The 22,801-nt window shown below is 30.9% G+C and overlaps 2 protein-coding genes across 7 annotated transcripts; both read right to left on the bottom strand.

Moving 5' to 3' along the window:
* Nucleotides 1-825: 825 nt before the first annotated feature.
* On the bottom strand, nucleotides 826-8,588 carry LOC124919064 (probable ubiquitin-like-specific protease 2B). 2 transcript variants are annotated; one of them, XM_047459201.1, is made up of 15 exons: nucleotides 8,343-8,588; nucleotides 7,781-8,013; nucleotides 7,604-7,688; nucleotides 7,444-7,490; nucleotides 7,110-7,292; nucleotides 6,952-7,027; nucleotides 6,039-6,147; nucleotides 5,607-5,681; nucleotides 4,769-4,909; nucleotides 3,053-3,253; nucleotides 2,911-2,966; nucleotides 2,739-2,832; nucleotides 2,012-2,102; nucleotides 1,721-1,840; nucleotides 826-1,641 (listed from the first exon to the last, which is right to left on the bottom strand). In XM_047459201.1, the coding sequence occupies exons 1-15, from the start codon at nucleotides 8,485-8,487 to the stop codon at nucleotides 1,033-1,035; spliced, it is 2,265 nt and encodes a 754-aa protein (XP_047315157.1). In that variant the 5' UTR covers nucleotides 8,488-8,588; the 3' UTR covers nucleotides 826-1,032. The 2 variants fall into 2 exon arrangements, with proteins under 2 accessions (XP_047315157.1, XP_047315158.1); XM_047459202.1 differs by having other exon boundaries at nucleotides 7,781-8,007.
* Nucleotides 8,589-9,836: 1,248 nt separating this feature from the next.
* Nucleotides 9,837-22,577, bottom strand: LOC124919062 (MADS-box protein JOINTLESS-like). Of its 5 annotated transcripts, XM_047459195.1 has the most exons (10): nucleotides 22,442-22,470; nucleotides 22,285-22,333; nucleotides 21,814-22,019; nucleotides 15,118-15,196; nucleotides 10,930-10,991; nucleotides 10,758-10,857; nucleotides 10,625-10,666; nucleotides 10,500-10,547; nucleotides 10,305-10,414; nucleotides 9,837-10,220 (listed from the first exon to the last, which is right to left on the bottom strand). In XM_047459195.1, the coding sequence occupies exons 1-10, from the start codon at nucleotides 22,453-22,455 to the stop codon at nucleotides 10,202-10,204; spliced, it is 729 nt and encodes a 242-aa protein (XP_047315151.1). In that variant the 5' UTR covers nucleotides 22,456-22,470; the 3' UTR covers nucleotides 9,837-10,201. The 5 variants fall into 5 exon arrangements, with proteins under 5 accessions (XP_047315151.1, XP_047315152.1, XP_047315153.1 ...); XM_047459196.1 differs by lacking the exon at nucleotides 22,285-22,333 and having other exon boundaries at nucleotides 21,814-22,026; nucleotides 22,442-22,577; XM_047459197.1 differs by lacking the exon at nucleotides 22,285-22,333 and having other exon boundaries at nucleotides 22,442-22,575.
* Nucleotides 22,578-22,801: the final 224 nt, after the last annotated feature.

Raw genomic sequence — 22,801 nt, 5'->3', positions numbered from 1 at the left:
ACAGATACCCGAAGTATCTTTTTATGTTGGTCGGTTATATGTGTTAACCGGATGACTTTCGATTATTCCTTGACTTCTAAGTGACCGACTGTCTAGTGTTTCCGTCCTTCTGTTTTGACCGATCTTGTCTTTCTTGTTTGGTCGGGTTTTTGGTCGGATTGATGACTTGACCGGTTGAGTTTCTTAACCGGTTGAATTACTTGGCCTATTGAGTTGCTTGACCGGTTTCGTTTCTTAACCGGTTTCTTAATTTGACCGGTTCGGTCCTTTGCCTATTCCTACACAAGAGTTTTATTTCTGTTAAGTTTTATTTAACCGATCTAATTTTATTTAACAGTAAGAGATGAGAGTCCAATTTATTTATTTTTAAGTTTGTTTCTCTACTATTTGTATTCATAACATGGGTCCCAAATTTATCTAAATTTGAGAAGTTTATTTATCTCTTATTTGAATTCATGACTACTTGTCTATACATAGTTTCTACTCACATTGATCATAACTTAATTAAATGTTCATTAACAAACTATAACATTCTCATTATTTGCATTCATTGAAGTCTTTTTTCATGAGTTATCCATTAGTGATTAATAAAATATATTACTATCTTGTTACACCATTAAGTAATGTAAGCCTCTTGTCATCTGATTAATAAAACAAAAGATTGAGACCAATGTTTATTACCTGAAAAATGACATAAACACCAAATCAATGAAATTCGAACTTAAAATCTATATCTAAATTAAAGACTTTTTCCCTAGAATTACAAAAAAAAAAAAAATGTGCTATTAATTAACATAAATTTGACTACATAACAAACTCAAATAATTGAAACCATGTTTTGGCATTAAACTATTGAAAACACACCCCATTAATATCAACTATGCAAATAAAGCCATGGAGCGAGATGGCTCTATGGTGAAAAAGAAAATACCGATGATTATGAAGACTTATTTAGTTCAGTGAGTGGTAGAGCGTAAAAAAAATGAAAAAAATTACTATCAACAAAGTAATAATAGAGTGTTTTACTCTTACTTACTCATCACAGCAAAAGACTTCAAAAACATCATCCTTTGAAAGTTTTCTAGCATACTGTCTTCTCCCTCTCAAAGGAATGATGAGCCTTGCCCTTTTTGTGGCTTGTTCATCCTCTTCAGAGTCTGACACTCTTGGGGAATGGTTCGAGTTATTCATCACCTTAAGAACTACAATCTCGGAAGACTCTACCTCATCCTCATCGTCTGAGGGCTCAATATTTTCTATCACCACATCTCTCTCAAAGGAATCTTCAACTACGTAAGCTGATGCAGTTGGACTGGAAGGCTGATTCGTTCTATCTGAAGGGGATAAAGCCTCGGTTTTATGCTTTAATTCTTTACACTCCTCGTCATCAGTCTCGATTTCTAGATCAGCAAAAAGCCTGGAAAATTTGCTCTGACATAACTCTACTGAATTATGCTTCTGTTGCATCCCCTCCTCAAGAATCTCTATGCTGGTACTAGTATCATCTTCATTGTCTTTGATGGGTATTTCAAGAGTATCCGATTTAGGAGGATACTTGTTTTGAATAATTGATTGTAACAACTTCTTTATATGAATACGTTTCTCAGAAGCCTCAGCAGGTGGGAACCAATCCTTCTTAAGCTGCGAAGAAAATAACAACTTTTTATTGTTATATGCAATAGAGAAATGGACTTTCGGATTAAGTAAATTGTACACTTACAAAGCTGGAAAACATTTTTGGTCCATATGGACTGAAATTAACAGGAGCTTGCTTCAGAAAAAGATCCACATAATGGAGCAGAAAGAGCCCACAATCATAATGATTCTCTTGCTGTGGTAACTGCAATACAGATTTTAAGAATTATCATACCTTTACATCATTCACCACGCATATCAATATGATTTTAAGAAAAATCAAATTAGCTTCATGTAGATATTTTAAGAAGACAGTTTACAAAGAATACGAGCCCTTTTATTGAATTTCATATTGAAGTCACAATTGGAGAATTACCTCAAGAGGGAGAAACAACAAATTGTTGAACTTGGCAGAGATATCTTCAGTTGGTTCCCCAACCCTCTCTTTCCACTCTTCCCATAAGTAACTGTACGTAGGAAACATCATAGTCAAATCCCAATCACGACAACAGAGATTTTAGAAACATCATATTAACATTTCATGAAACTGATAACAAATGCTGAATCCTGTTGCTGATTATAACAAGTATACTTGTTGAAAACAGAAAAAAACAATGTTTTGACGATGATTTGTCAAATAATAAGATTTCAATCTACATGGTATTTATGTAATTGCTACCACGATTGTTCCAACTACTACAATAGCAAGTTGTAATAATAAATAATATAATATCAAAAGTGCACAACAATTTATTTTGAGAGCTATGCAGTGTATGCTAAAACACCTTATCACTTAATCTACATAATTAATTGCTTATTTAAGTTCATTTGTTAATAGATGTCTAAAATTACTTAAGATTCAGCTAAAAATGAAGCTAAAAAATTAAGTCAGGGAAACTACTTTAACTCGGTAATATGGTAAAAGCGTACAAAATGCAACTTTAAAGGTTGCAAGGTCAAAATAATCTTTAAGTATTTAAATTTCAGATATTTTTTTTCAGACACTTAACTAATTCGTCACTTAAAATTTACTTAGCATTGAGCACTTGGTTTACTTAATTTTCGTTTTTTAATCAAAAGCACCCTAAGCCTAAACAAATTACCTCTGAATAAGATTGTTGAGGCCCCTGTGGATTCCTTTCAAGGAATCCAAGTGCAAAATGCAGGGTACCTTGGGCAAGATGTCTATGTCACCAGCTGCAGACACATTTTCAAAGATGATGAATATGATTTACACAACTATATAATATACAAAAGATTACATGAAAACATCACCTTTAGTCTTGGCCACCTCACCAGGATGACATATGATGATCAAACTCCAATGAAGACTGTCAACAAAGACAATAAATTTGTACAAGACTTGGAAAGGCAGAAAATTTTCAGCACAAAAAAAATGAATATTTTGTATTCTCACCTGAAGTTCACTGGAATGAAAATATAATCCTTACAAAATATATCTACTCTTCTTGTCCAATTACGAACATGTTGGAAAGACTTCATGCCTTCAAACGATCTCAAAGGATCTTTGTCTAGATAAGCCAACTTTTGAAAGAAGAAGCTGTTAAAGAAATGGAACCTATGTTTTTCCTCTGGTCTAAGCTTGCTGTCCAAATATCTGAAAAGAATCAGATCCTCCAGTTATGGAACAAGCCAAAAGAGGAATTAAGGAGTTGCAAAAGAAGAACACATGCTTCCGGAGAAGGTGCATATTCCAAATGGATCTTATGTTAGACAAAACCTTACAACAATTTGCAATGTCAATACATTTTAGGAAAGGAACACAACAGATGTTGAGGTCTTCAAATGAAAAAACAAATGCAATCATGTACATCAGATAATAGTCTTTTCTTAATTTTTATGTGTTTCTCATATCACAAAATACCAATGGTAACTAAGTTAGGAGACACTAGAAAAGGCATAATTTGAATGCTTGATAATAATATAAGCCTTTTGAGTAACTCTAACACAATTTATGAAATTGTAGACGAGACATTTTTCATGATTTTTGTTCAACTTCTTGGTCTGAAAAGGGAACATTTGTGACCCTCCTAGGGAACACTATAAAGTGGGAGTAAATCGTTTGTCATCTTTAATCAAAGCTAGGGATTGTCTAGCTTTGATTTTGACAATTTCTTCCAGTTTTGGGTTTTTTAATGAAATGGCGCTAAGCTGTTTTCCAAAAAAAAAAAAGTGGGAGTAAGAATGTAATATCAAAGGGTTATCTTGTCTAAGAATCATTTTAGGTTCCTTAGCTTAAATCCAGTATTAGGGGTGAGCAAATAGTTAAATGCGATGCGTTTTACCCGATCCGTATTAAATCCAAATTATATTTATCTAATCCGTAATCTAAACCATTATATTGATTAATACGGATTGGATTTTATTGGGTAGGGTTTGGATAATCCAATTTAATATTTCTTTTTATCTAATTGCTTAATAAATATATTTATTTTACTAATTAATGTTTAATTCACCTTCTTTTTATAAATCACTTATTTTTTTTAAAAAATTATCGTTAAATTATAATTAATTTTGTTTATTTATAATAGTATTTTATTTACTTTTTCTAAAAACCTCTAATATGATAATTACTGAAGAAAAACAAATTATGAAAAAAAAATATTATATTAAGGTAAAATTTAGAAAAACAAATTAAAAAATATATTTTTATTTAGATAATCCTAAAATATATTTTTATTTGGATAATTTGGATAATCCTAATCCAATCCGAATTTAACATAATCCGAACTCAATTCAATCCGAAATAGCTAATCCAAAATAGTATACGGATTCGGATTGGATTTCGGACTAATCCGTTAAATGCTCACCCCTATCCAGTATGGCTTGCAAGTATGTTGTGTAAAATAAATTGCAGAAGTGTTTCTAGTTTCTCTATATTGCCCCAGAAGAAAGGAATTCAGGTCTGACCATTCTTTAATCAGTTTCATAATCTGGAGTACTTACTTTTCATCTTCACTACAATTTCTCCAGCATTCTAAGAAAAGTATTACCAAGTAAGTTCTAATTATATTAAAACATAACTGCAAAGACAAAAGAAAATATATTCAAAATACAAATACTATAGAAGCTTGGGTATGGTCCATCCCAAGCTGGAAATAAACAAACTTACTTTATGTAGAAGTCAATTATAGTGTCATTGATGAATTTCTCAGGCTGTAATAGCTGAAAGTCACTCATACAGATGGAAACAGCATCAGCCTCCCCTTCTGGATAGATAATATCTTCAAAAGCTTCAATTGACTCGACTAGACTGACATAAAGTCAATTAAAGAATATATTTAGCCAAGAAGCCAAGGAGGCAATAGCACAATAAAGCACAATATAGAATCATTCTACATGTGCAAACTAACTAAGCATACTTCAAAACTGAATGTTAATTATAAATAGTTTTGTGTAGATAGTTTGTCACGTTTGTTCCACCATATTTTGAGGGCTGACAATGTCATGTTAGTTGTCATTTTTTTTGGCAAGAAGTATCATTGCGGATTATATGAAGTCTATATGACGATCTACATTTTGTTTCGTTTGATTCATGTATTGTCTTCTTTATAATTCATAGCTACACATGCTTTGACTTATATTCCATTGATACAACTTCTAGCAGGGTCAATGCGACTTTCAATTCTACCATGATTTTAATGATGCTTTCAATTTTTAAAAGGAAATATTTTTCATTCTTTTTCCAAGTATCAAAAGAAGAATCAAAAGGCTTTAACCAATGTTGCATTTTAAAATCTTTTTATCCTTTCTGGAAGATTACAAGGAAACATGATTTTTTGCACACATTAATCTACTTACAATTATTATTTTGATTAAAAGAACAAACCTACATGCATATTTAGAAACAATCATCATTCTCAAGCTATAAGGACTCATACTCAATTTTGGTGGCAATGAAGCATTGCAAAGTCACTTATAAATGAAACATGAGAAACCCATCTGCTTACTTGGACAAGTTACATTCTGAAAAGAGTGATTTGTACTTCTCGCCACATGTTTCTTCCATATTGACTGTACTAACACTGGATGAAAAGAATAAAGCAAATAAGCACTAGAAAAAATATTTACACTCCTACAAAAAAAAAGGAAAAGTACAAAGATATACTCAGATCAATAATAGGCTAAAACATAGACATAGTTGAACCGTTTTGCAACTCAACACCACTAAAATAGTGAATAGTGATGGCAGTTAGACAAAACAAGAACTGATAATAAAGTCCAAATCTGATTTTAAATATCTCTATATATTCAAGTGATCAACTCATAAAGCATTTGAAGGCAACACAGGGAAAATATAACTTCACAGCATTCTATAAAAACAAAAAGTCATCTCATAGAATATAACAATAACTCTGACGCGAAGCAAACAGAGAACTCACTCAATTAGTGCTTTCCACATGGCTTTGTATCTCACATCCAATGATTTTATTACCTCCTCTTTTCGAGACCACTCAGGATCTGAATGTTCAAACCTCAACCTTTTTATTCCTGCATGGAACCTACATAAGTGAACATTGACATTCGTGCGTGCACCAATAAAATCTACAATTTTAGCTTCAGCGAGATCTCTCATTTTTGGTCAAAACTGATGTTGGTATAGAAGGCATTAAATTTCAAACAACTAATCAACTGACCATCTTTTGCAGGCTGTTGCGCAACAGCCCAAATAAATAAAGAAAGCACAACCTTCAAGATTTACATCAACAAACAAATTGCGTAGATACTATTATTTCCCCCTCCACAAATTGAGATTCATTCTTCGGGCCCATGTCATTGGATCATCAAAGACAATAAAATTTTCATAAAACTTTCATGTTCCTTGATATATATATATATTTATTTATTTGTTCTAAAAAATTTATGTTATGATCCAAATGACATGATTTTATACTGGTTATTCATATTTGAAAAAACAGAACCTCAGCTACATTTGAATTACTTTGTGTAGTAAAATTCAATTTGAATGTATAAATATCCATACAATGTTCTTCACTTTAAACTCAAATTACTAGAAATGTTTATCAAATTTTGTGATTGACTATTGACATCAAGAGATTCATATGGGTATAAACTCTACTCTTGGGTTGATTCATGCATAGGCATCTATTTGTATGTGAGGAAATAAAATACCTTTCAGTGTGGAATGTGGATAGCTACAGAAGACCTTATGTACAATATAACCTTACTCCTAGCTTAACCTCCACAAAGAGTAACTTTATGTTTGCTGCCATCTATTTGTGGGAGGAAATAAAACAGATGCGTGTGACAAAAACATAATAGCAATGGACATACCCGAAGGTTGACAAGAAGTTTGAGCTAATTCTGAATGCTTTGATATCAAGAAAAGATCCACTGTTGTTTTTCCTTCCTTTTGTCAACAATACAACAAACATAAGAATGATTCTGCAAAGCAAAAATTATTATTGTTGATGGAAGGTGTTCTAACTCACGTGCTCATTCCACATTGATTCAATCTTGATAATGTCAGAAATGTTCCATGATAATTTCAAAGGCCTGTTTAATCCTTTTGCAGCCTCAAGTTGAATTCCAGTTTTGGAAAATGTCAATACAGGCTTCTCACAAGACACTAATCCATATGCTACAGCATCAGGGATAACAAAGACCTCTGGATTCTGCGGAATCACAAAGGAAAAGATGGCATGAAAAAAAGGGCACTCCCATTAAATATGCAATAGTTACATAGATATTAAGTAGAAAAATTCACGACAATGCCAGCAATTTCCATAACAGAAATTGATAATCAAAAAGATCTTTGGGGCATACTTCAGGATCATTCAGACAATGAACTGTATTCTCTTCTTGCACTAGACCTGCATAAGTAAGCAGAAAAAAAAAAGGTCAGCACAACCCAGGTATAAACAACAAATGCATATCTTAAGTGATGAAATAGAAATCTAGCATGAAAAAAGAGGAGCGTTATCACCTTGAGTAATGGTGGTGGCTACATCAAGTGATGAACATGATGGGTTGTTGTCTTCATCATCAGAATTTAGGTGAATAGGTTTATTCTGTAAGACAGAATATAAGGTACGGTGAATCAAGAGATCAATAGCTTGTATATATGATACACAGGAAAGAAGAGTATAGGTCAGTTACTGACAAGACATGTGATGTTTGCAAAGGAGCATTTCCGATTCGTGGATCCAGACGCAGGATCCTTCAATCCAGATAATGATTGGTTAGAGTTCACACCAGAATTTGCAGATGAAAATGGGGAAGATGGAGCACATTCATCGTTCCCAGGAACATCATCAACAGCAACAACACATGGATCAGAATGTCGTTTAGAATCTCTGAAACCCTTCCCTTTATTTACGGTTCTTCCTACTGTAACTAGAAAGAAAGTTCAAGTAATAAATATATCCAATTCCACCAACTAACTTTTGCAACTAGGAAGGCACATATTTTTACTTTCCACAATACGATCAAATTAAGACTCCCTTTATAGTCTGTCTGGCTATAAAATCAGTGTCGGTGTCAATTCATATTTCATCAACCATTGATTAGATACATGTTATTTCTCAAGGCGTTGGTGAGACTCGATAGAACATCCATAAAAACTAAATTATCTTGAATATAGAAAGTCAGGATCAACATCAACTATGAGATTACAGTCAAAACATAGATAGATATATAAAGAGAGATGCATATAGGTAACGTACAGTGGCGAAGGAAAACGTATTTATCGAGAGGAGACTTGGAAGTTGATTTAGAGAGTCCAAATTTCTCGGCAGACTTCTTCGCCTCTTCCTCAGCGCGGTGGTCGTCTACGGTGAAATCAAAGATTTTGAATCGGTCGTAAGACATCGGTGAAGTGAACGAGAGGGTCCAAGAGCATTTGCTTTTGATAGGAGAATTCGATCAATTCAGTTCAAATCTCTTTCTGAGTCTCCTACACGGTAATGAAATGAAGAAGACTCTCTTCATGTTGTTCAAACTTCAAATTGTACACTGCACGCTTGCTTTTATACAATAATAATAATTTTAACTATAAATTTTGTATTATAATTCATAAAAATAAATTTATATATTACAATTTGACGAGTGACGGCCGTCGGCATCAAATCAAATAGACGATATTATGTTTTATTTGATGAGAGACGGCCGTCCGGCATTAAATTAAACAGACGATTCTATGTTCTTCGCTTTGCTCAGAAAGATTTTAAAAAAATAATCTCATTTGAATTTATAAGTAAAGTCAATTAATGAAAGAAAAAATCTCTACCAAATATTTTAAACGGTACAAATTATTATTGACCGAATAGGTATATAACCAGAAAAATCTTATCAAATAATAATTGTTATATGTATATATATATAATAGTAAAAAAAAAACTCCTATATAAATCATGAAGTGAATGAGTAATTATTGTAAGAGAATTTACTTATAAAAAATCAAATTATTAATTATTAAAATAACTAAAGTTATTATAAATCTATTAATTCCATCTTATTTGCGGTTAAATCGATATCGATCGAATATTAAAAGTATTATTCTAATTATAAAAGTTTGATCCAACTAAATAAATAGTTAGATGAAAAAAAAAAACACAATAAAAAAAAAAACTTTAAATTTTAGTAATAAAATTAAAGGAATAAAAAAGAATTTTAAAACCTGCATTAATTTGATTGATAGTCTACAAAATTATTTATATATTAAAATAAATTACACTAGAAAAAAAAAAATATTTAAAATATTAAAGTAAGTCTTCAATGAATTTTTAGTAATATTTATCAAACTTTTTTTAGATTGAAAACTAGCTTTTTAAAATAGCCATAAACTCAGTTAAATTTAAACTATTTTAAATGAAAAATAATTTATTAAACATCACTCTTATGAATAAACTAAAAATAAATAATAATAATAATAATATTGTTTAAACTTGTTACACTATAAATTTTGTGCATTTGGTGTGAGATTTTGATGGTGATTTAATGAAGGGTTGGTTATATTTTGAATTTATTTCAAATAATTCATATTTCCATAACAATAAAGATTCATTCATCAATCATTTTATTAAAACCACTAATTAAAATATTTTAAACTCAAATGGATTCATTCTAAATAACCCTACATTAAACAAGTTCTAAGTTAGTTTAAACTATTTACATAGAAAATAAAAGAAAAAACAGTCTAACAATCATAGATGAGGATATCAACATAACAAGAAATTCTTAAATTATGCAAATGAGGAAATATGAACAAATTAATTAAGAATCTATCTTTCCACAATCATAATCATATGATTCATGAACATCCAACAACTCCCAGCTGCTTCTTTATATATATTGTTCTCAAAACAATGTAACATTTATTATTAGTATCATCATCATCTGTCTGTATGTACACACCTTGGAGTTGAAATATTGAAGATAAATAACACCATGGGATTTAGCTGCTAATCGGGGTAATCGACAATTTGAGACACCAATTCATCTTTTCATCGTTCAATCACACATTAATGAACATACATACATACATATTAACTAACCAAAGATGTGAGAATTTTTCTGAGGGAGTTTAGTTGGGAAAAGGAAGACTGCAAAACAAAATGTAAAAGAGGAAATTCTTCAAACACAAAATAATAGTAATAATGAAGTTTAGCTATAGATAGCATGCATACCCCAACTTGAGAGAGGTGTCGGATTCATAATGATCCGAGCTGCTGCAATTGTTGGTAACATTGGATTCTGTAGACTTATCCTGGTCGTTTCCTTGATTTACATTCAGCATCTTCAATTATAACAAACAAACAAACAAACACATAAACAAATATGTCAATGAAGGATAATATATATATATACACATATTTTCTCACTTGCACTTGCTTCTTCAACCAATTGTTCTCTTCCACCAACTCCTCTTGCTGTATTCATTCCAAAAACCCAAATATCAATCCTCAATCAAAAGCAAGCAGCAAATGTATAGAGATATATGTATTACCTTCCTCTCCAGGTCACCAATCTCCTTCACATATTTTTCACTCTAATATATACAAGAAAACATACAGTTATCATACATGTCAAGAAGATTTACTACAATTTCTTTATATATTAATGCACAATAACAATACAACCTTAGTTTTAATGACCCGACTTAAACTTCCTTCAACAGATTTCTCTAATTTGATCAAGTCTTCCATACCAAGTCCATTGATCTCTTCTCCCATCAACTGGCTGTAAACAAACAGTTAAAGACATTTACCATATATAATTTGGGATGATGCTAGAATAGAAGAGATTATACACCTTATCTCAAGAGTCTTCTCTTCTATTTCCCTGCTCAGCACCGCAATTGTACCATTTTCCAGCTTCAACACATGAGAGTTAAAATATTTTACTCCTCTTCGTACATGATGATGATGTAATTGCAAATTTCAATCTTTGCAGACAAGATTCTAATCATGGCTGGGCTTATAATTTTTATTTATCAATTATTTTACAGCTGCAAGCATGTCATGATTGGGTTTATGAAAGAAAACGGAGTCATGTTCTTTGAAGATGAGTGCGAGATAATTAGTGATCAAAGTGTCACCACATCCTATGCAAGAATAAATCTTTAGGTTGAAATTTTCTTTACGCTACGAGTTATTCTTTCATCATTTATAAGTTATTCAACAATTATTATTGTTTTTGTAGTTTGTCAATTCTTAGATGGAGTTGAACGAAGAAAAAGTTGATTATGAAAATGTGTGACTTGACTTATTAATTAGTCCGTGCATATATATATATATGTCTTTATTTGGCAGTCACATTGGATAACTAAATGTCTCTTTGTTCCAACCATCATGTAAATCTCATACAGAAGATAAACAAGTTCATTTGAAGAGAATATTTTCTATGATGAGAAGATCCTAAACCTAAGCATTTCCAGATAGAGACATTATTAGGTTAGAGAGAGGGAGAGAGTAGAACAAGATATCTATATAACATAAAGTGATATGAATCTTCAACACTTAGGTTTAGGGTTTATGATAAGCTTTGCAAAATAATTAAACGTGAGACATAAGAGTAGGAAACACATAGGAGGGAGGAGAGGCTTCAAAGGGAGGCAAAGCTTGTTTTTGAATTCAAAGCTTCACATGTAATTTTTTTTGAGTGAAAAGTTGATATTCTTTTAAGCGATGAAGTGGAAGTCGTAATAGATTATAAAAACAAGTGTTTTTTTAAAGGTAAACTTATTTTTACAAAGAGAATTTTTTATGAAGTGTGAAGCATTCACTAAGTACAAAAACAAGCTAAGAAGAGAAGGGAACAAAAAGAAATAGATTCCAATAATTTCAAAGAAGTTCTTTTCATTGAGTATTCCTTTCTTTTTAATAAATGCGAGTGTAAAGAGAATGAAACATTTAATCTTAGCAATGTCATTTTTTTTCTTGAAAGATCTTACGACTCTTTTCTTTTCAAATAGACCACCACATAATTGGGATAATTAGTTTCCAGATTGTGCCTATATTGTTAGCCGTGCTCGAGTCATTACATTTTTTCAACATTCCCTCGCAGTTATTGACATCTCCCATTGAGATTAAGGTGGTTTTGAATGAGGGACCAAATTTCTTTTGCCAGACAATTCAAGAGAATGTAGTTGGTTGTCTTCTCAAAAATTTTAAAAAAAATACATATGTTTGTCAAATGAAATCCTTTTTTAGTTCGTCTTGGGTAAGGATGCCACTGTGAACATGATTCTCGATGGTCACTTGATTTTTCATAAGTCCTTTCAAGGGAAGATGATGGATTAATATTGACTAAATATGATTAACCTCGAGTTTGGAGAGCTGGTGAGATTGAAAGAGTCATGGATCGACGGTCCGATAGTAACTTTTTAAGAGAATCCTTCCAAGTAAGTCGGTTCTCAAGTTATCAGTCAAATGAGAGACGAGATGAAAACAAATATTCGGACATTAATTTGGAATGTTGATGTTGCACAAAAATAAACAATAGGACTAATGAATTTAAAGGTAGGGAAAACTGAAAGGAAAAATGGGAAAGGGACATTATGGACTAGGGACATTGGGATATGAATGTTAACCGAAAAATCGATTAAACCGACATAACTAATAAGAATCAAACCGCTAAAATTAATATCCGCTATAACCACAATTGAATGTGGTTCGATTACAATTTTTTGATTTCACATCACTATATAACCGAACCTAATAATAATAAAAGTTTTTTGTTTTTATACTTAACATTTATTTATAAAATATAATCTTAAAAATAATTAGATGAGTATGATGAATATTTAAACACTATTTTTAATCAAAACTTAATGGATAAATATAAATGTATTTGACAATAAAAACTCAATATTTTATTTTCTATGGAGATGATATAATTTTTAATATATATATATATATATATATAGTGTGCAAATGAAACCAAAAAATTCAAATGAACTGAACCGAAAAAGAGACAAAACAACGTTGTCTTAAAACAATTTTATTGTATTAGTCTAAAATTATTTTAACAAAAGGATTTAAACTATGTTTATAATATCAAATTAAACTGTAACTAAATAAGTTAATGTTACTTCTCAATTCTATCTTTTTGTTTGAATGAAACTATTTTTTATGTATTTATTTTAATAACTTTATTGTAATGCTATAAACAAAAAGATATATAATCAACTATCAAATAAATAATCGACTAATCGAACATTTAATTGATCGCAACAATATATTTTCTTTATGACACGTAAAGATGCGAGTTATGCTCGCTAAGATTGATTTGAACGAAACAATGTTATTGTTTGATAAGACGCCTAGTTTGTGAAAAATAGATAAGAAAAAAGAAAGATCGCAAGACTGTCTCATATTCATATTCATCTGTATTTGTCGAATTATTTTCTAGAATATGTGTAAAGATGCATGCGAGTTATGCTTGCTAAGATTGATTTGGACGAAACATTGTTATTGTTTGATAAGACGTCTAGTTTGTGGAAAATAGATAAGAAAAAAAAAAGAGTTCGCAGGATTGTCTCATATACATATGTATTTATCGAATTATTTTCTAGAATATGTTCTCAAGGAGATTGAGTAATGTTGAGTTATGGTTTAAACTAAAACAATTATGCATAACATAATGTTTTACAAGTAAGCTACATTTGAAACCGTAATTATATTCACATACTAGAAAGAAAGTATGTTTTTATCAACATTTAAAGAAATTGTTACTCATTTGGAAGCCTTAAAAGTCAAGTATGATGATGAGGATTTAACATTGATTTTATTGTGTTCATTGTCCTCGTCGTTATCAAGTTTCGTGATACTATTTTATTTAGTCGTGATACTCTCACAACCAATAACTTTTATGATGTATTAATTTCTAAGAAGATGAAACAGTCAGTCATTCTAATGATTTGACAAAAGTTTTTATTGTTCGATTGAAAATCTAAGAAAAATGTTCTAAAAGAGAATAGAGATAGATCAAAGTCAAGAAAACCTTGAAAAAAAATTAATTATTGAAAGAAAGGGCCATAAAAATCTGACTAAAAAATATTAAAAAAAATCGATGAAGACATTATTGTTGAAGCTGACATTGAACTCCTCATCCTTTCTGTTTGCGATGCGATGTCGCAATTCCGGTTGTCATATGTGTCCCAATCGGGATTGATTTTTAACATATGATACAATTTTTAAAGATGTATTAGTGGAAAAAACAATTCATTATGTAAGATCGTGAGTATAAAAAAATTAAAAATTAAAATGTTTGATGGAGTTGTTCGGACACTTGATGATATTAGACATGTTCCTCATTTGAAGAGAAAGTTATCCTCGATTCAAAAGGACATACAAACATTGTTAAAGGTGAAGTTATGAAGGTTGGTAGAAGTGTTTTTATCGTGACGAAGATGAAAAAAACATAACATGTTATAAGTTCTTAAAACAGTTATAGGCGATGAATCGCCAAGTTGTGACATATGCGACTTTGTCATATGAGTGGGAATGACATGACCAAGTTTGGCAAACGAAGACTTTTTTTATGAACAAACTATTTGTAAATTGAAGTTTTTTTTGAGCATTGCGTTCTTGACAGACTATTAATGGTTAAATTCTCTAAAAATATACACAATATAGAACAAACACTTTTATATATTCACTCCAATTTGTGGGGCTCTAGGGTACGTTCTATGAAAGATGTCTATTATATTGACGATGGTTGATAATTTATCTAGAAAAATTTGACTTTTATTTTAAAGTAAAAGAGTGATTTGTTCTCTACGTTTAAAAATGAAAAATTATAAATTAAGTATAGTTTAGATCAATCTAATTGAATTGCATTGAATTTACTTAGACTTAAGTGATAAACCATGTTAGGAATTAGGAAATAGGAAATAGTAAATTTGAAGGTGAAAGAAAAGGTTCTCATAGGATTGAACTTAAAAATAAAATTTCAGCTAAATAATTGACATACAAGAAAAATAATATTATATATTACCTGCAACTCCAATGATGGCTCATCTGGATCATTGGTGTTTCTTGATTGCATGGCGTGCCTTTCTATGACGTGCTTCATACTATAAAAAAAAAAAGTGAAAGGGAAAATGACAATTTGATTGCATAGTAGAAAAGGAAAGTTTCATTAATGGGAAGGGAAAAGAATATGAAGAAAGAAAAAAGAAAAAAAAAACTTCAATTAACTATGAAAACAAAATACACAAAATTAATGAAGGTAAAGTATAATAGAAAGAAGTAAGTTTGTCGTGCATGCAATGAAGAGAATTAGGGTTTCACCTACACTACAAAATTAATAAATTATTCTTTAAAATATTGTTAATTACATTCATCAAATACAAGATAATATATGGGAATGGCCTAAGCCAGAAGTTAGTATAAATAAGTAGCAGCTAGGTTATCAAAAGCATTATATAAATATGAAATGAATCCCTTCATGGATATAATCTCCCATCCTCTATAAAGTCCCATCCAAAAATCATGTCCTTCTCTCCCATTAGTAGATTATACTGCAATGATATTAGAGCTATAACATCTTGCACATGTGACTTTCACCATGAAGTTTCTTCTATACAAACACATTTCTGCTATTTACTGGAACAAATATGAACTGCTAAATTCTTGTAGTGCATCACCCTAAAATTCATAATGAAGAAGAAGGCATGAAATGCTGGAAAGTTAATTATGTTTTTTATTGGTTGCTGAATTATTTCCAATATTAATTGAAAATTATGGAAATATGTTAATTCCGATAGTAATTAATAGTTAAACTGCTTTAGTGTCTAATTACTCTTGCCAAATAGTTTTTACTATATTTCTTTCAGTTAACTTTTTTTTGAATTAGATTGTTTTGATTAATTTTATTACCGTTTTATGCCTATTGAAGGTAACAAATATTCAAGAAATACAACACATGTTTTAGTTACTACATTTCTTATGATTTTAGAGTGTGTTTTTTTTTTTATCTTAGCCACTAATAGATCATATTCAGCTGCATCTGACAATGACCAAAGTAACCATTAATAGATGGCTACAGTGAAACCAAACACAAAATCCAATAATGTGCATATGGTACTTGCAGCATGTTGGCAACTAAACTCAAGGGGAACAATGAGGACTCATTGTGGGTCAAATAAGTTTATTATATTCATTGCATTTGGACTTGTCCAACTAAGTGAAGCACTCAAATATATATAAATCAAGAGCTCTGCATGGAGTTTTCTCAATTTTAAGATCAAGAATGGGGAGTCTACACTTTTTTGGTAGGATCCAATGTTCGAAGGAGTTCCACTCATGATAATTGATAAGGTCCGAGTTTAGGAACAAGACTAGTCTTGGATTGAAATATTTGGATGGGAGATGGAACAAGTTTCTTAGAGAATCCAGGGATTGGAAATCAACAACACGTGGTCATTTTTTTAACTCAAATACTTTAGATTTGATCAAGAGCCAAGGCGACGTAGTACATTTGAGGAATGCGGTGGTCAACAAAAGTGGTCCCTTTGACATCAATTAATTCGTACATTTTTTGTTTTTGGCATGAAGAGGAGACACTGGATCACTTATTTTGTGATTATTCATTCACCTAGGCCTTCTGAAAGAAACTAAATAAATATATGAATAACAAGAGAGTTCCAAGAGATTGACAATTCTCAAAGAATTGGGTCATCAGGAATACTAATGTGAAGAGCCTCTACTCGAAGTTATATATGCTCTTTTGGAATAATAGTCTACAGGATTTGGCGTAAACGAAATACAAGAATCTATACCAAAACAAGAATGAGTGATGATGAAGTATGAGGGAAAAAATTTATGAGCAAAAGTAAATTGTGGAAGTAGAGTTTGACAACTTTATCTATTGAATGTTGTGCAAATAATAATAATTGGATCCTAATCAGATATTATTTATGATACAATTCATCCAGAGATCAACGACAACCATTTTCTGTTTTGGTTCCCCTAATTTTAAGACCAGTTTTCTCTACCCAAGAAGGAAGTGTACAAAATTAAAATTCCTTTCAAGATCTCTTTATTTACCAAAGAAACTATCAGAGAGTGTTATGACAACTATTAAAATAAAAAAGAGAGGGGATACACATGACTAATAGATGTTGTCTTTGTATAAAGCGCAAGAAAATCATCGGCCATATCCTCCTCCACTGCGACATTGCTTGCCAGGGATATGTGGGATCTTCTGCAGAACATGCTTAACTTCCAATGAGATGTGTAGGGTTTTCGTTGTTTTATTAGGTCATCCGGTTTGTTCAGGCATTTACGGGATGACGTATAAAGAAGAAAAAGAAACCCTCCAATGGGATATGTGGTTCAAAGTGGCAGACTTCTAGGACAAATTGATTACTTGATGAGTAGTGAACAATAGTATAGTGATTGATTGAAACTTATTCCTTTCATAATGTAGTGGACAATTAGGAATGAAAGAAACCGTAAACTTTACAAAGGAAAACTTATGGCATTGTAAAGATTAGGGGCTTGGTGCTTTTATTTTATTAGAAAAAGAATTGTGTGGAATAAGAAGATTTAAATTTTATTGGCATGTAACATCTCTATTTGTTTTCTGATTTTTGACTTTCTTGTATCATATTCTCTATAATGTTTAAACGTTACCTGAGTTCTTTATAATAAACAGTTGATGTTCATCAAATATGAAAATAAATCTTAATTAGGAAAGACTATTATTTCTTAACAAGTGTGTTTGTGTTTCTTAAATTAGTCTTTCTTAATTATAGTTTCATGTTTTCTTAATTAGAATTTAATAATTAGTTCTTTATGTGACTGAAAGCATAATTTCATTATATAATAAATATCCAAGAAATATAACACATCTTGACTAAAGTTGTTGAACATTTTTATTGAAATGACACCTCATTCTCCGTATTACAGTCGCAGTTCACGACTTTCTATTAATAAAAGAAAATTGGAATTTTCATAAAAATGATTACTTGGTCTAGAAAATCTCTTAAAGAAACAATCTGCATTTTACTTTATGTTATAAATATTCATATGCAACACTAAAGAACATATCAATAGTAAACTATATCTATGTTCACGCTGTCATAGGAATTGAAGAAGAAGGAAATATGAAGGAAATAAGTTTAGAATCCTTCCCCAAAATCAATGGAAGTTCCACATCTACCAACAACATTTCCATAAATTTATTTGAAGAAAGTAAGACGGTATCAGTATCAATTGTGGTTCCATTTTAGCACACTCAGACTAAGTTGGCATAAGATATAAATATCTTAACATATATAGAAGATGATTTGGAGTAATCCTTTTCTGTCATAATTTCTTTCTTAAGCAAAAACTTGTATAACTCAACGAATTTGCAAAATTGACAAAAATCTGTATGAACAAGTACAATAAAGTTCATTGTTTCACAGGGAAACTTCACCAAACAGACTACACAGCCACACAATCAGAGCAAGTAAGATAGATCAACCTATGAACCATTGAAAAAGGCACGATAATCAGATCTTTAAAAAAATGCAAAAATTGAAGTCTAGTGGATCCTTTCATTCCTAACTCTTCACACAACAAAGACATCACCCAAATTAGTGGAAAAGAGAACTTCCTCCTTTGTGCATCCATTTTTTGAAATGAGTGGAAACCCTAAATTACCTTTGAGTTTTAAATAACACTTCCATTTGTTTGTTCTATATAGGCTCATCCAGAATTAAAACAGTAATTATGACACATGGCAGTTGTGGTTTCCAAAACAGTAAGATAAGTGATTGTCATGGTCTATGATCCCACACAAAAGACTCTTTTGAAACCAATTTATTAGCCAAAGTCATCTTGGTCTCTTCCTAAGAAATCAAAGCATGCAATAGATAGAACGAAGAGACCTTGCTATAATAGAACTAATCAACACTAGTTGAATTACAACTAAACAAAACACAAGATTCAAACCAAAAAAAAATTACAACTTTGTTTCATTTCTATCTATTGTTTGGTTTGAAGAAATAGAAATAAACTAATAAAGGTTGAAAAATATTTGTGTGGAGTACAGCACAATCTGTGACATACATCAAGTAGACTGTTTACTCCATTCTGATCCATAAAACCGTATTAAAACATATTTTTGTCACTTATCAAGAAGAAATTGTAGAGTAGCTCACACTAGTTATAGTGTCTGCTTCCTAAGTAAAAGGGTGCTAATTCGATCTCTACTTGACAAGTTTCAAAATACAAAGATGAAATTGTATAATATCTTACTCACAACCAATAGACTATATAATGCAAAGTATTAATATTTAAAAAATATTATGATTCATTTTTTATAACTTTTTTCTAAAACAAGTGATAATGAAGTATTTACTATCTTTTAATGACTTATTTCTCTCTTATAATTCAGTGATGCAATGTGGATCATGTTGAGTTCCATTAATATTACAAAAGCCATGAAGATCATAAAGAGAAAACCTATGATTGTTTTGACTTTCCATCTTAAAACTCTATACATAAGTGGGCATAAAACAAGTAGCAAGATAGCATAACAAAGATGAAATATTATCCTACTTTTGTTAATTACAAATTAAATAAGAAGTTATACTGATTCTTCTCAATTTGGTATAACAAGACAAAAGAGTAGATCTTGCCTCTTCCTTTAAGAATAAAAGGATACACATGATCAATGAATAAAATAACAAATATAGTGGATTATTTGAAGTTATTTTCAAACTTAGTATCCTATCAATAATCTACTTATCATATCGTTTTCAATAGAACTCATCAAATTCGAAGCATCAATCCTCTTCCTTTAAGAATAAAAGGAACACGTGATCAATGAATAAAATAGCAAATATAAATCCTTCTTGATGTGGATTATTTGAGATTATTTTCAAATTTAGTATCCTATCAACAATCTAGTAATCTACTTATCAATCATATAGTTTTCAATAGAACTCATCAATCACATCATTCGAATCATCAATTAAATATCATCTTATAAAAAAAAATATTTATACTCCTAATGTCTTTTTATTCAAATAACCCCAACCTGTTTTCATAACCTAAATCAAACAAGAGTTTTTTTTAAAGTAACAACCTAGTTATTCAAATAACCAAAGATCAAACAAGATCCGAGTAATTTATCAAATACAACATAATTTCTCCGGGTAAATAGGACAAATAATGCATTAATACAATGAGTTGGCAAAATGAATAAAAAAGACATATGTGGTCATTGAATTACAAGAATGAAGAAGATTCATCGACAAGATGATTCTTGTTGGAAAGAATTCTATGGAGTGTTTATATTTGTAATGAAGTGGTATCCCATATTTACTTGAGTATATGGCATGTCTTACTTGCTTTTTATCAAGCTTTTCGTACAAAAATAAAATGCATTAATTAGAAATGTCACAATAGTTTTTTTTAAGTGTATATAATTTCACAGTAGATCTTCTATTGTATGCTCAAATTTTGTAGAATGTTAAGTAATTTAGATGACGCAGAGGCTACTTAGATGTATGAGAAGACACAGAAACAAAACAGATTTTGCAGAATAATTGCATAAGAAAAAGATTGATGAGGAGAATATAAAAGAAAATATAGTATACCAGACACATTCTGATCAAGTGCTCGAATGGCTTAAGAATAAGAATAATAATACTCAACATACTGAAGTACTCCCATGGCTTAATACCCATAAATGTATTGTTTCTAGGGTGGGTGGGGGGAGAGAATCTCAACAGGAATTTGTACTTACATATATTTATAAATTGGAAATACAAATAGGTTTCTTTAATTTGACTCACATTGTAAATTGGAAAAGTAACACTTCTTTAATGATTTCAAGCACATAAATCAAGGAATTTAATGAATTATTTCCTATTCCATACATATGATAACAAAAAATCTTGACAAATCTAAATATCTGGCAATTAGTTATTTTAATCTGCTTAAGAAGGATACACCATAAAGACTTCTGATGGGTCAGTCCTCCTCTTAAGCCTAGTTTGAAATCCAGTTGTGGTTAGAATTTGGATTTTAGTTAGAACTTGTCTCAAAACCCAACAAGGCCATGCATTCAAGTACCAATCTGGTCAAGTTTGATGGGATTTGTTGCTTTATTTCTGAATAATCATCACTCAAGACACTAGTGAAAGGCTTCCCATTCATTTCATGTGATTGGTTTGGGTTAAGGGATTAATCACACTAGTTAAGCATGGTGTACTTCCAGGCAGACGACTCTTGTCCTCCTTTTGGCCCTTCCCAATGCTAGCTACTTAATACATTGATAAGCCTTTTCAAGAGCTCTCTCTCTCTACTAGTCCTTCCTTTTACGTTCATAAAAGTACTTCACGGTTCACTCCCATTAGAGAAATTAAAGCTTAGAAGTTATCCATTTGCAATTATACTTCAAACAATAGTATAGATCTCTCTCTTCTCTCACTTCAAATCAGTTCATACTTTGGAGAAAAGCCTGGCTCATGAAACCATATATATTATCTTGTGATTTTGACAACACTTTTACTTTGATTTGATCTAATAACCTCCTTAAACATATGGGTTCTAATAATTAATTGAAGGAAAAACTGAGGTAGAACAAGTGTATGTCTAGATCGTGACCACAGAAATCAAAACATAAGAAATAAATTGAAGAAAATGAAAATGAGATTTGATAAAGATGAAAGGAAAGGAAAAATAGAAAAACCTGGAGCTGGAGTACTCAAAGAGTTTTCCTGTGTTTGAGAAAACCATAAGTGCTATTTCAGCATCACAGAGAAGTGCAAGTTCATTAGCCTTCTTGAAAAGCCCTCTTCTTCTCTTTGAGAAAGTCACCTGTCTAGCAGCAACGTTATCAATCTTCTTGATCTGAATCCTTTGTCGCACCATCTCTTCTCCTCTCCTCAAATCAATCTAAACCCTTGATAGAAAAATAATCAAAAATCAAAACCCACAAACAGTGGAGAAAGAAAGAGAGAGTGGCGTTGATGAAGCATTAAGTAAATAAGTAAAGAAAGGAGGCAAAAATGGATGATGGGTCAGAACAAACCCTTTGCAGAGATTTAAAAACAAAAGTAGAGAGACCTGATAAATTTTTGAGATAATTATAGAGGCAGAGAATATTTCTCTTTATGGAAAGTTAAGTCAGCCTCATATATACATGTATATGTATACATACATAGGAAAGGAGTTCATCTTCCTTTAAACATTGGTGAAGAAAAGAAACCCTAGAAAAGAAAAAGGGGAAACCTGAGCTAGGCAAACAGAGAGAGAGAGAGACTGAACAATCAATGAAAAAGGGTAGAAAAGAAATGGCTCGAATTTCTTGAAATTACCTTTTCTGGGACATGAGAGAGGTTTATGGGAGAGCATTCATTGGGGGAGATTCATATTTTCATACTATACCGAGAAACAAAGAAACTACAAGTCACCAATCAGCTCTAGAGAGAGAAACAGTTATAAACATATATTTGCCTTTAAATTTTCATCCTTTTTGCAACTAAAGCAACCCACCTATGTATGTATGTAGCTAGCAGTTATAAACATATATTTGCCTTTAAATCTGTCATACTCTTGTTTGTTTGATATATGTTTATTGAAATAAAATTTTAAAACTCAACCATTATATTACAGGGAAAAAATTGATAAAAAATAAATTTAAAAACTAGTTTTCATATTTTTTAATCAAGGATTAG

This window comes from Impatiens glandulifera, chromosome 1 (assembly GCF_907164915.1).
Source record: "Impatiens glandulifera chromosome 1, dImpGla2.1, whole genome shotgun sequence".
Taxonomy (NCBI): Eukaryota; Viridiplantae; Streptophyta; class Magnoliopsida; order Ericales; family Balsaminaceae; genus Impatiens; species Impatiens glandulifera.
This window is presented reverse-complemented; position numbering and strand designations above follow the sequence as displayed.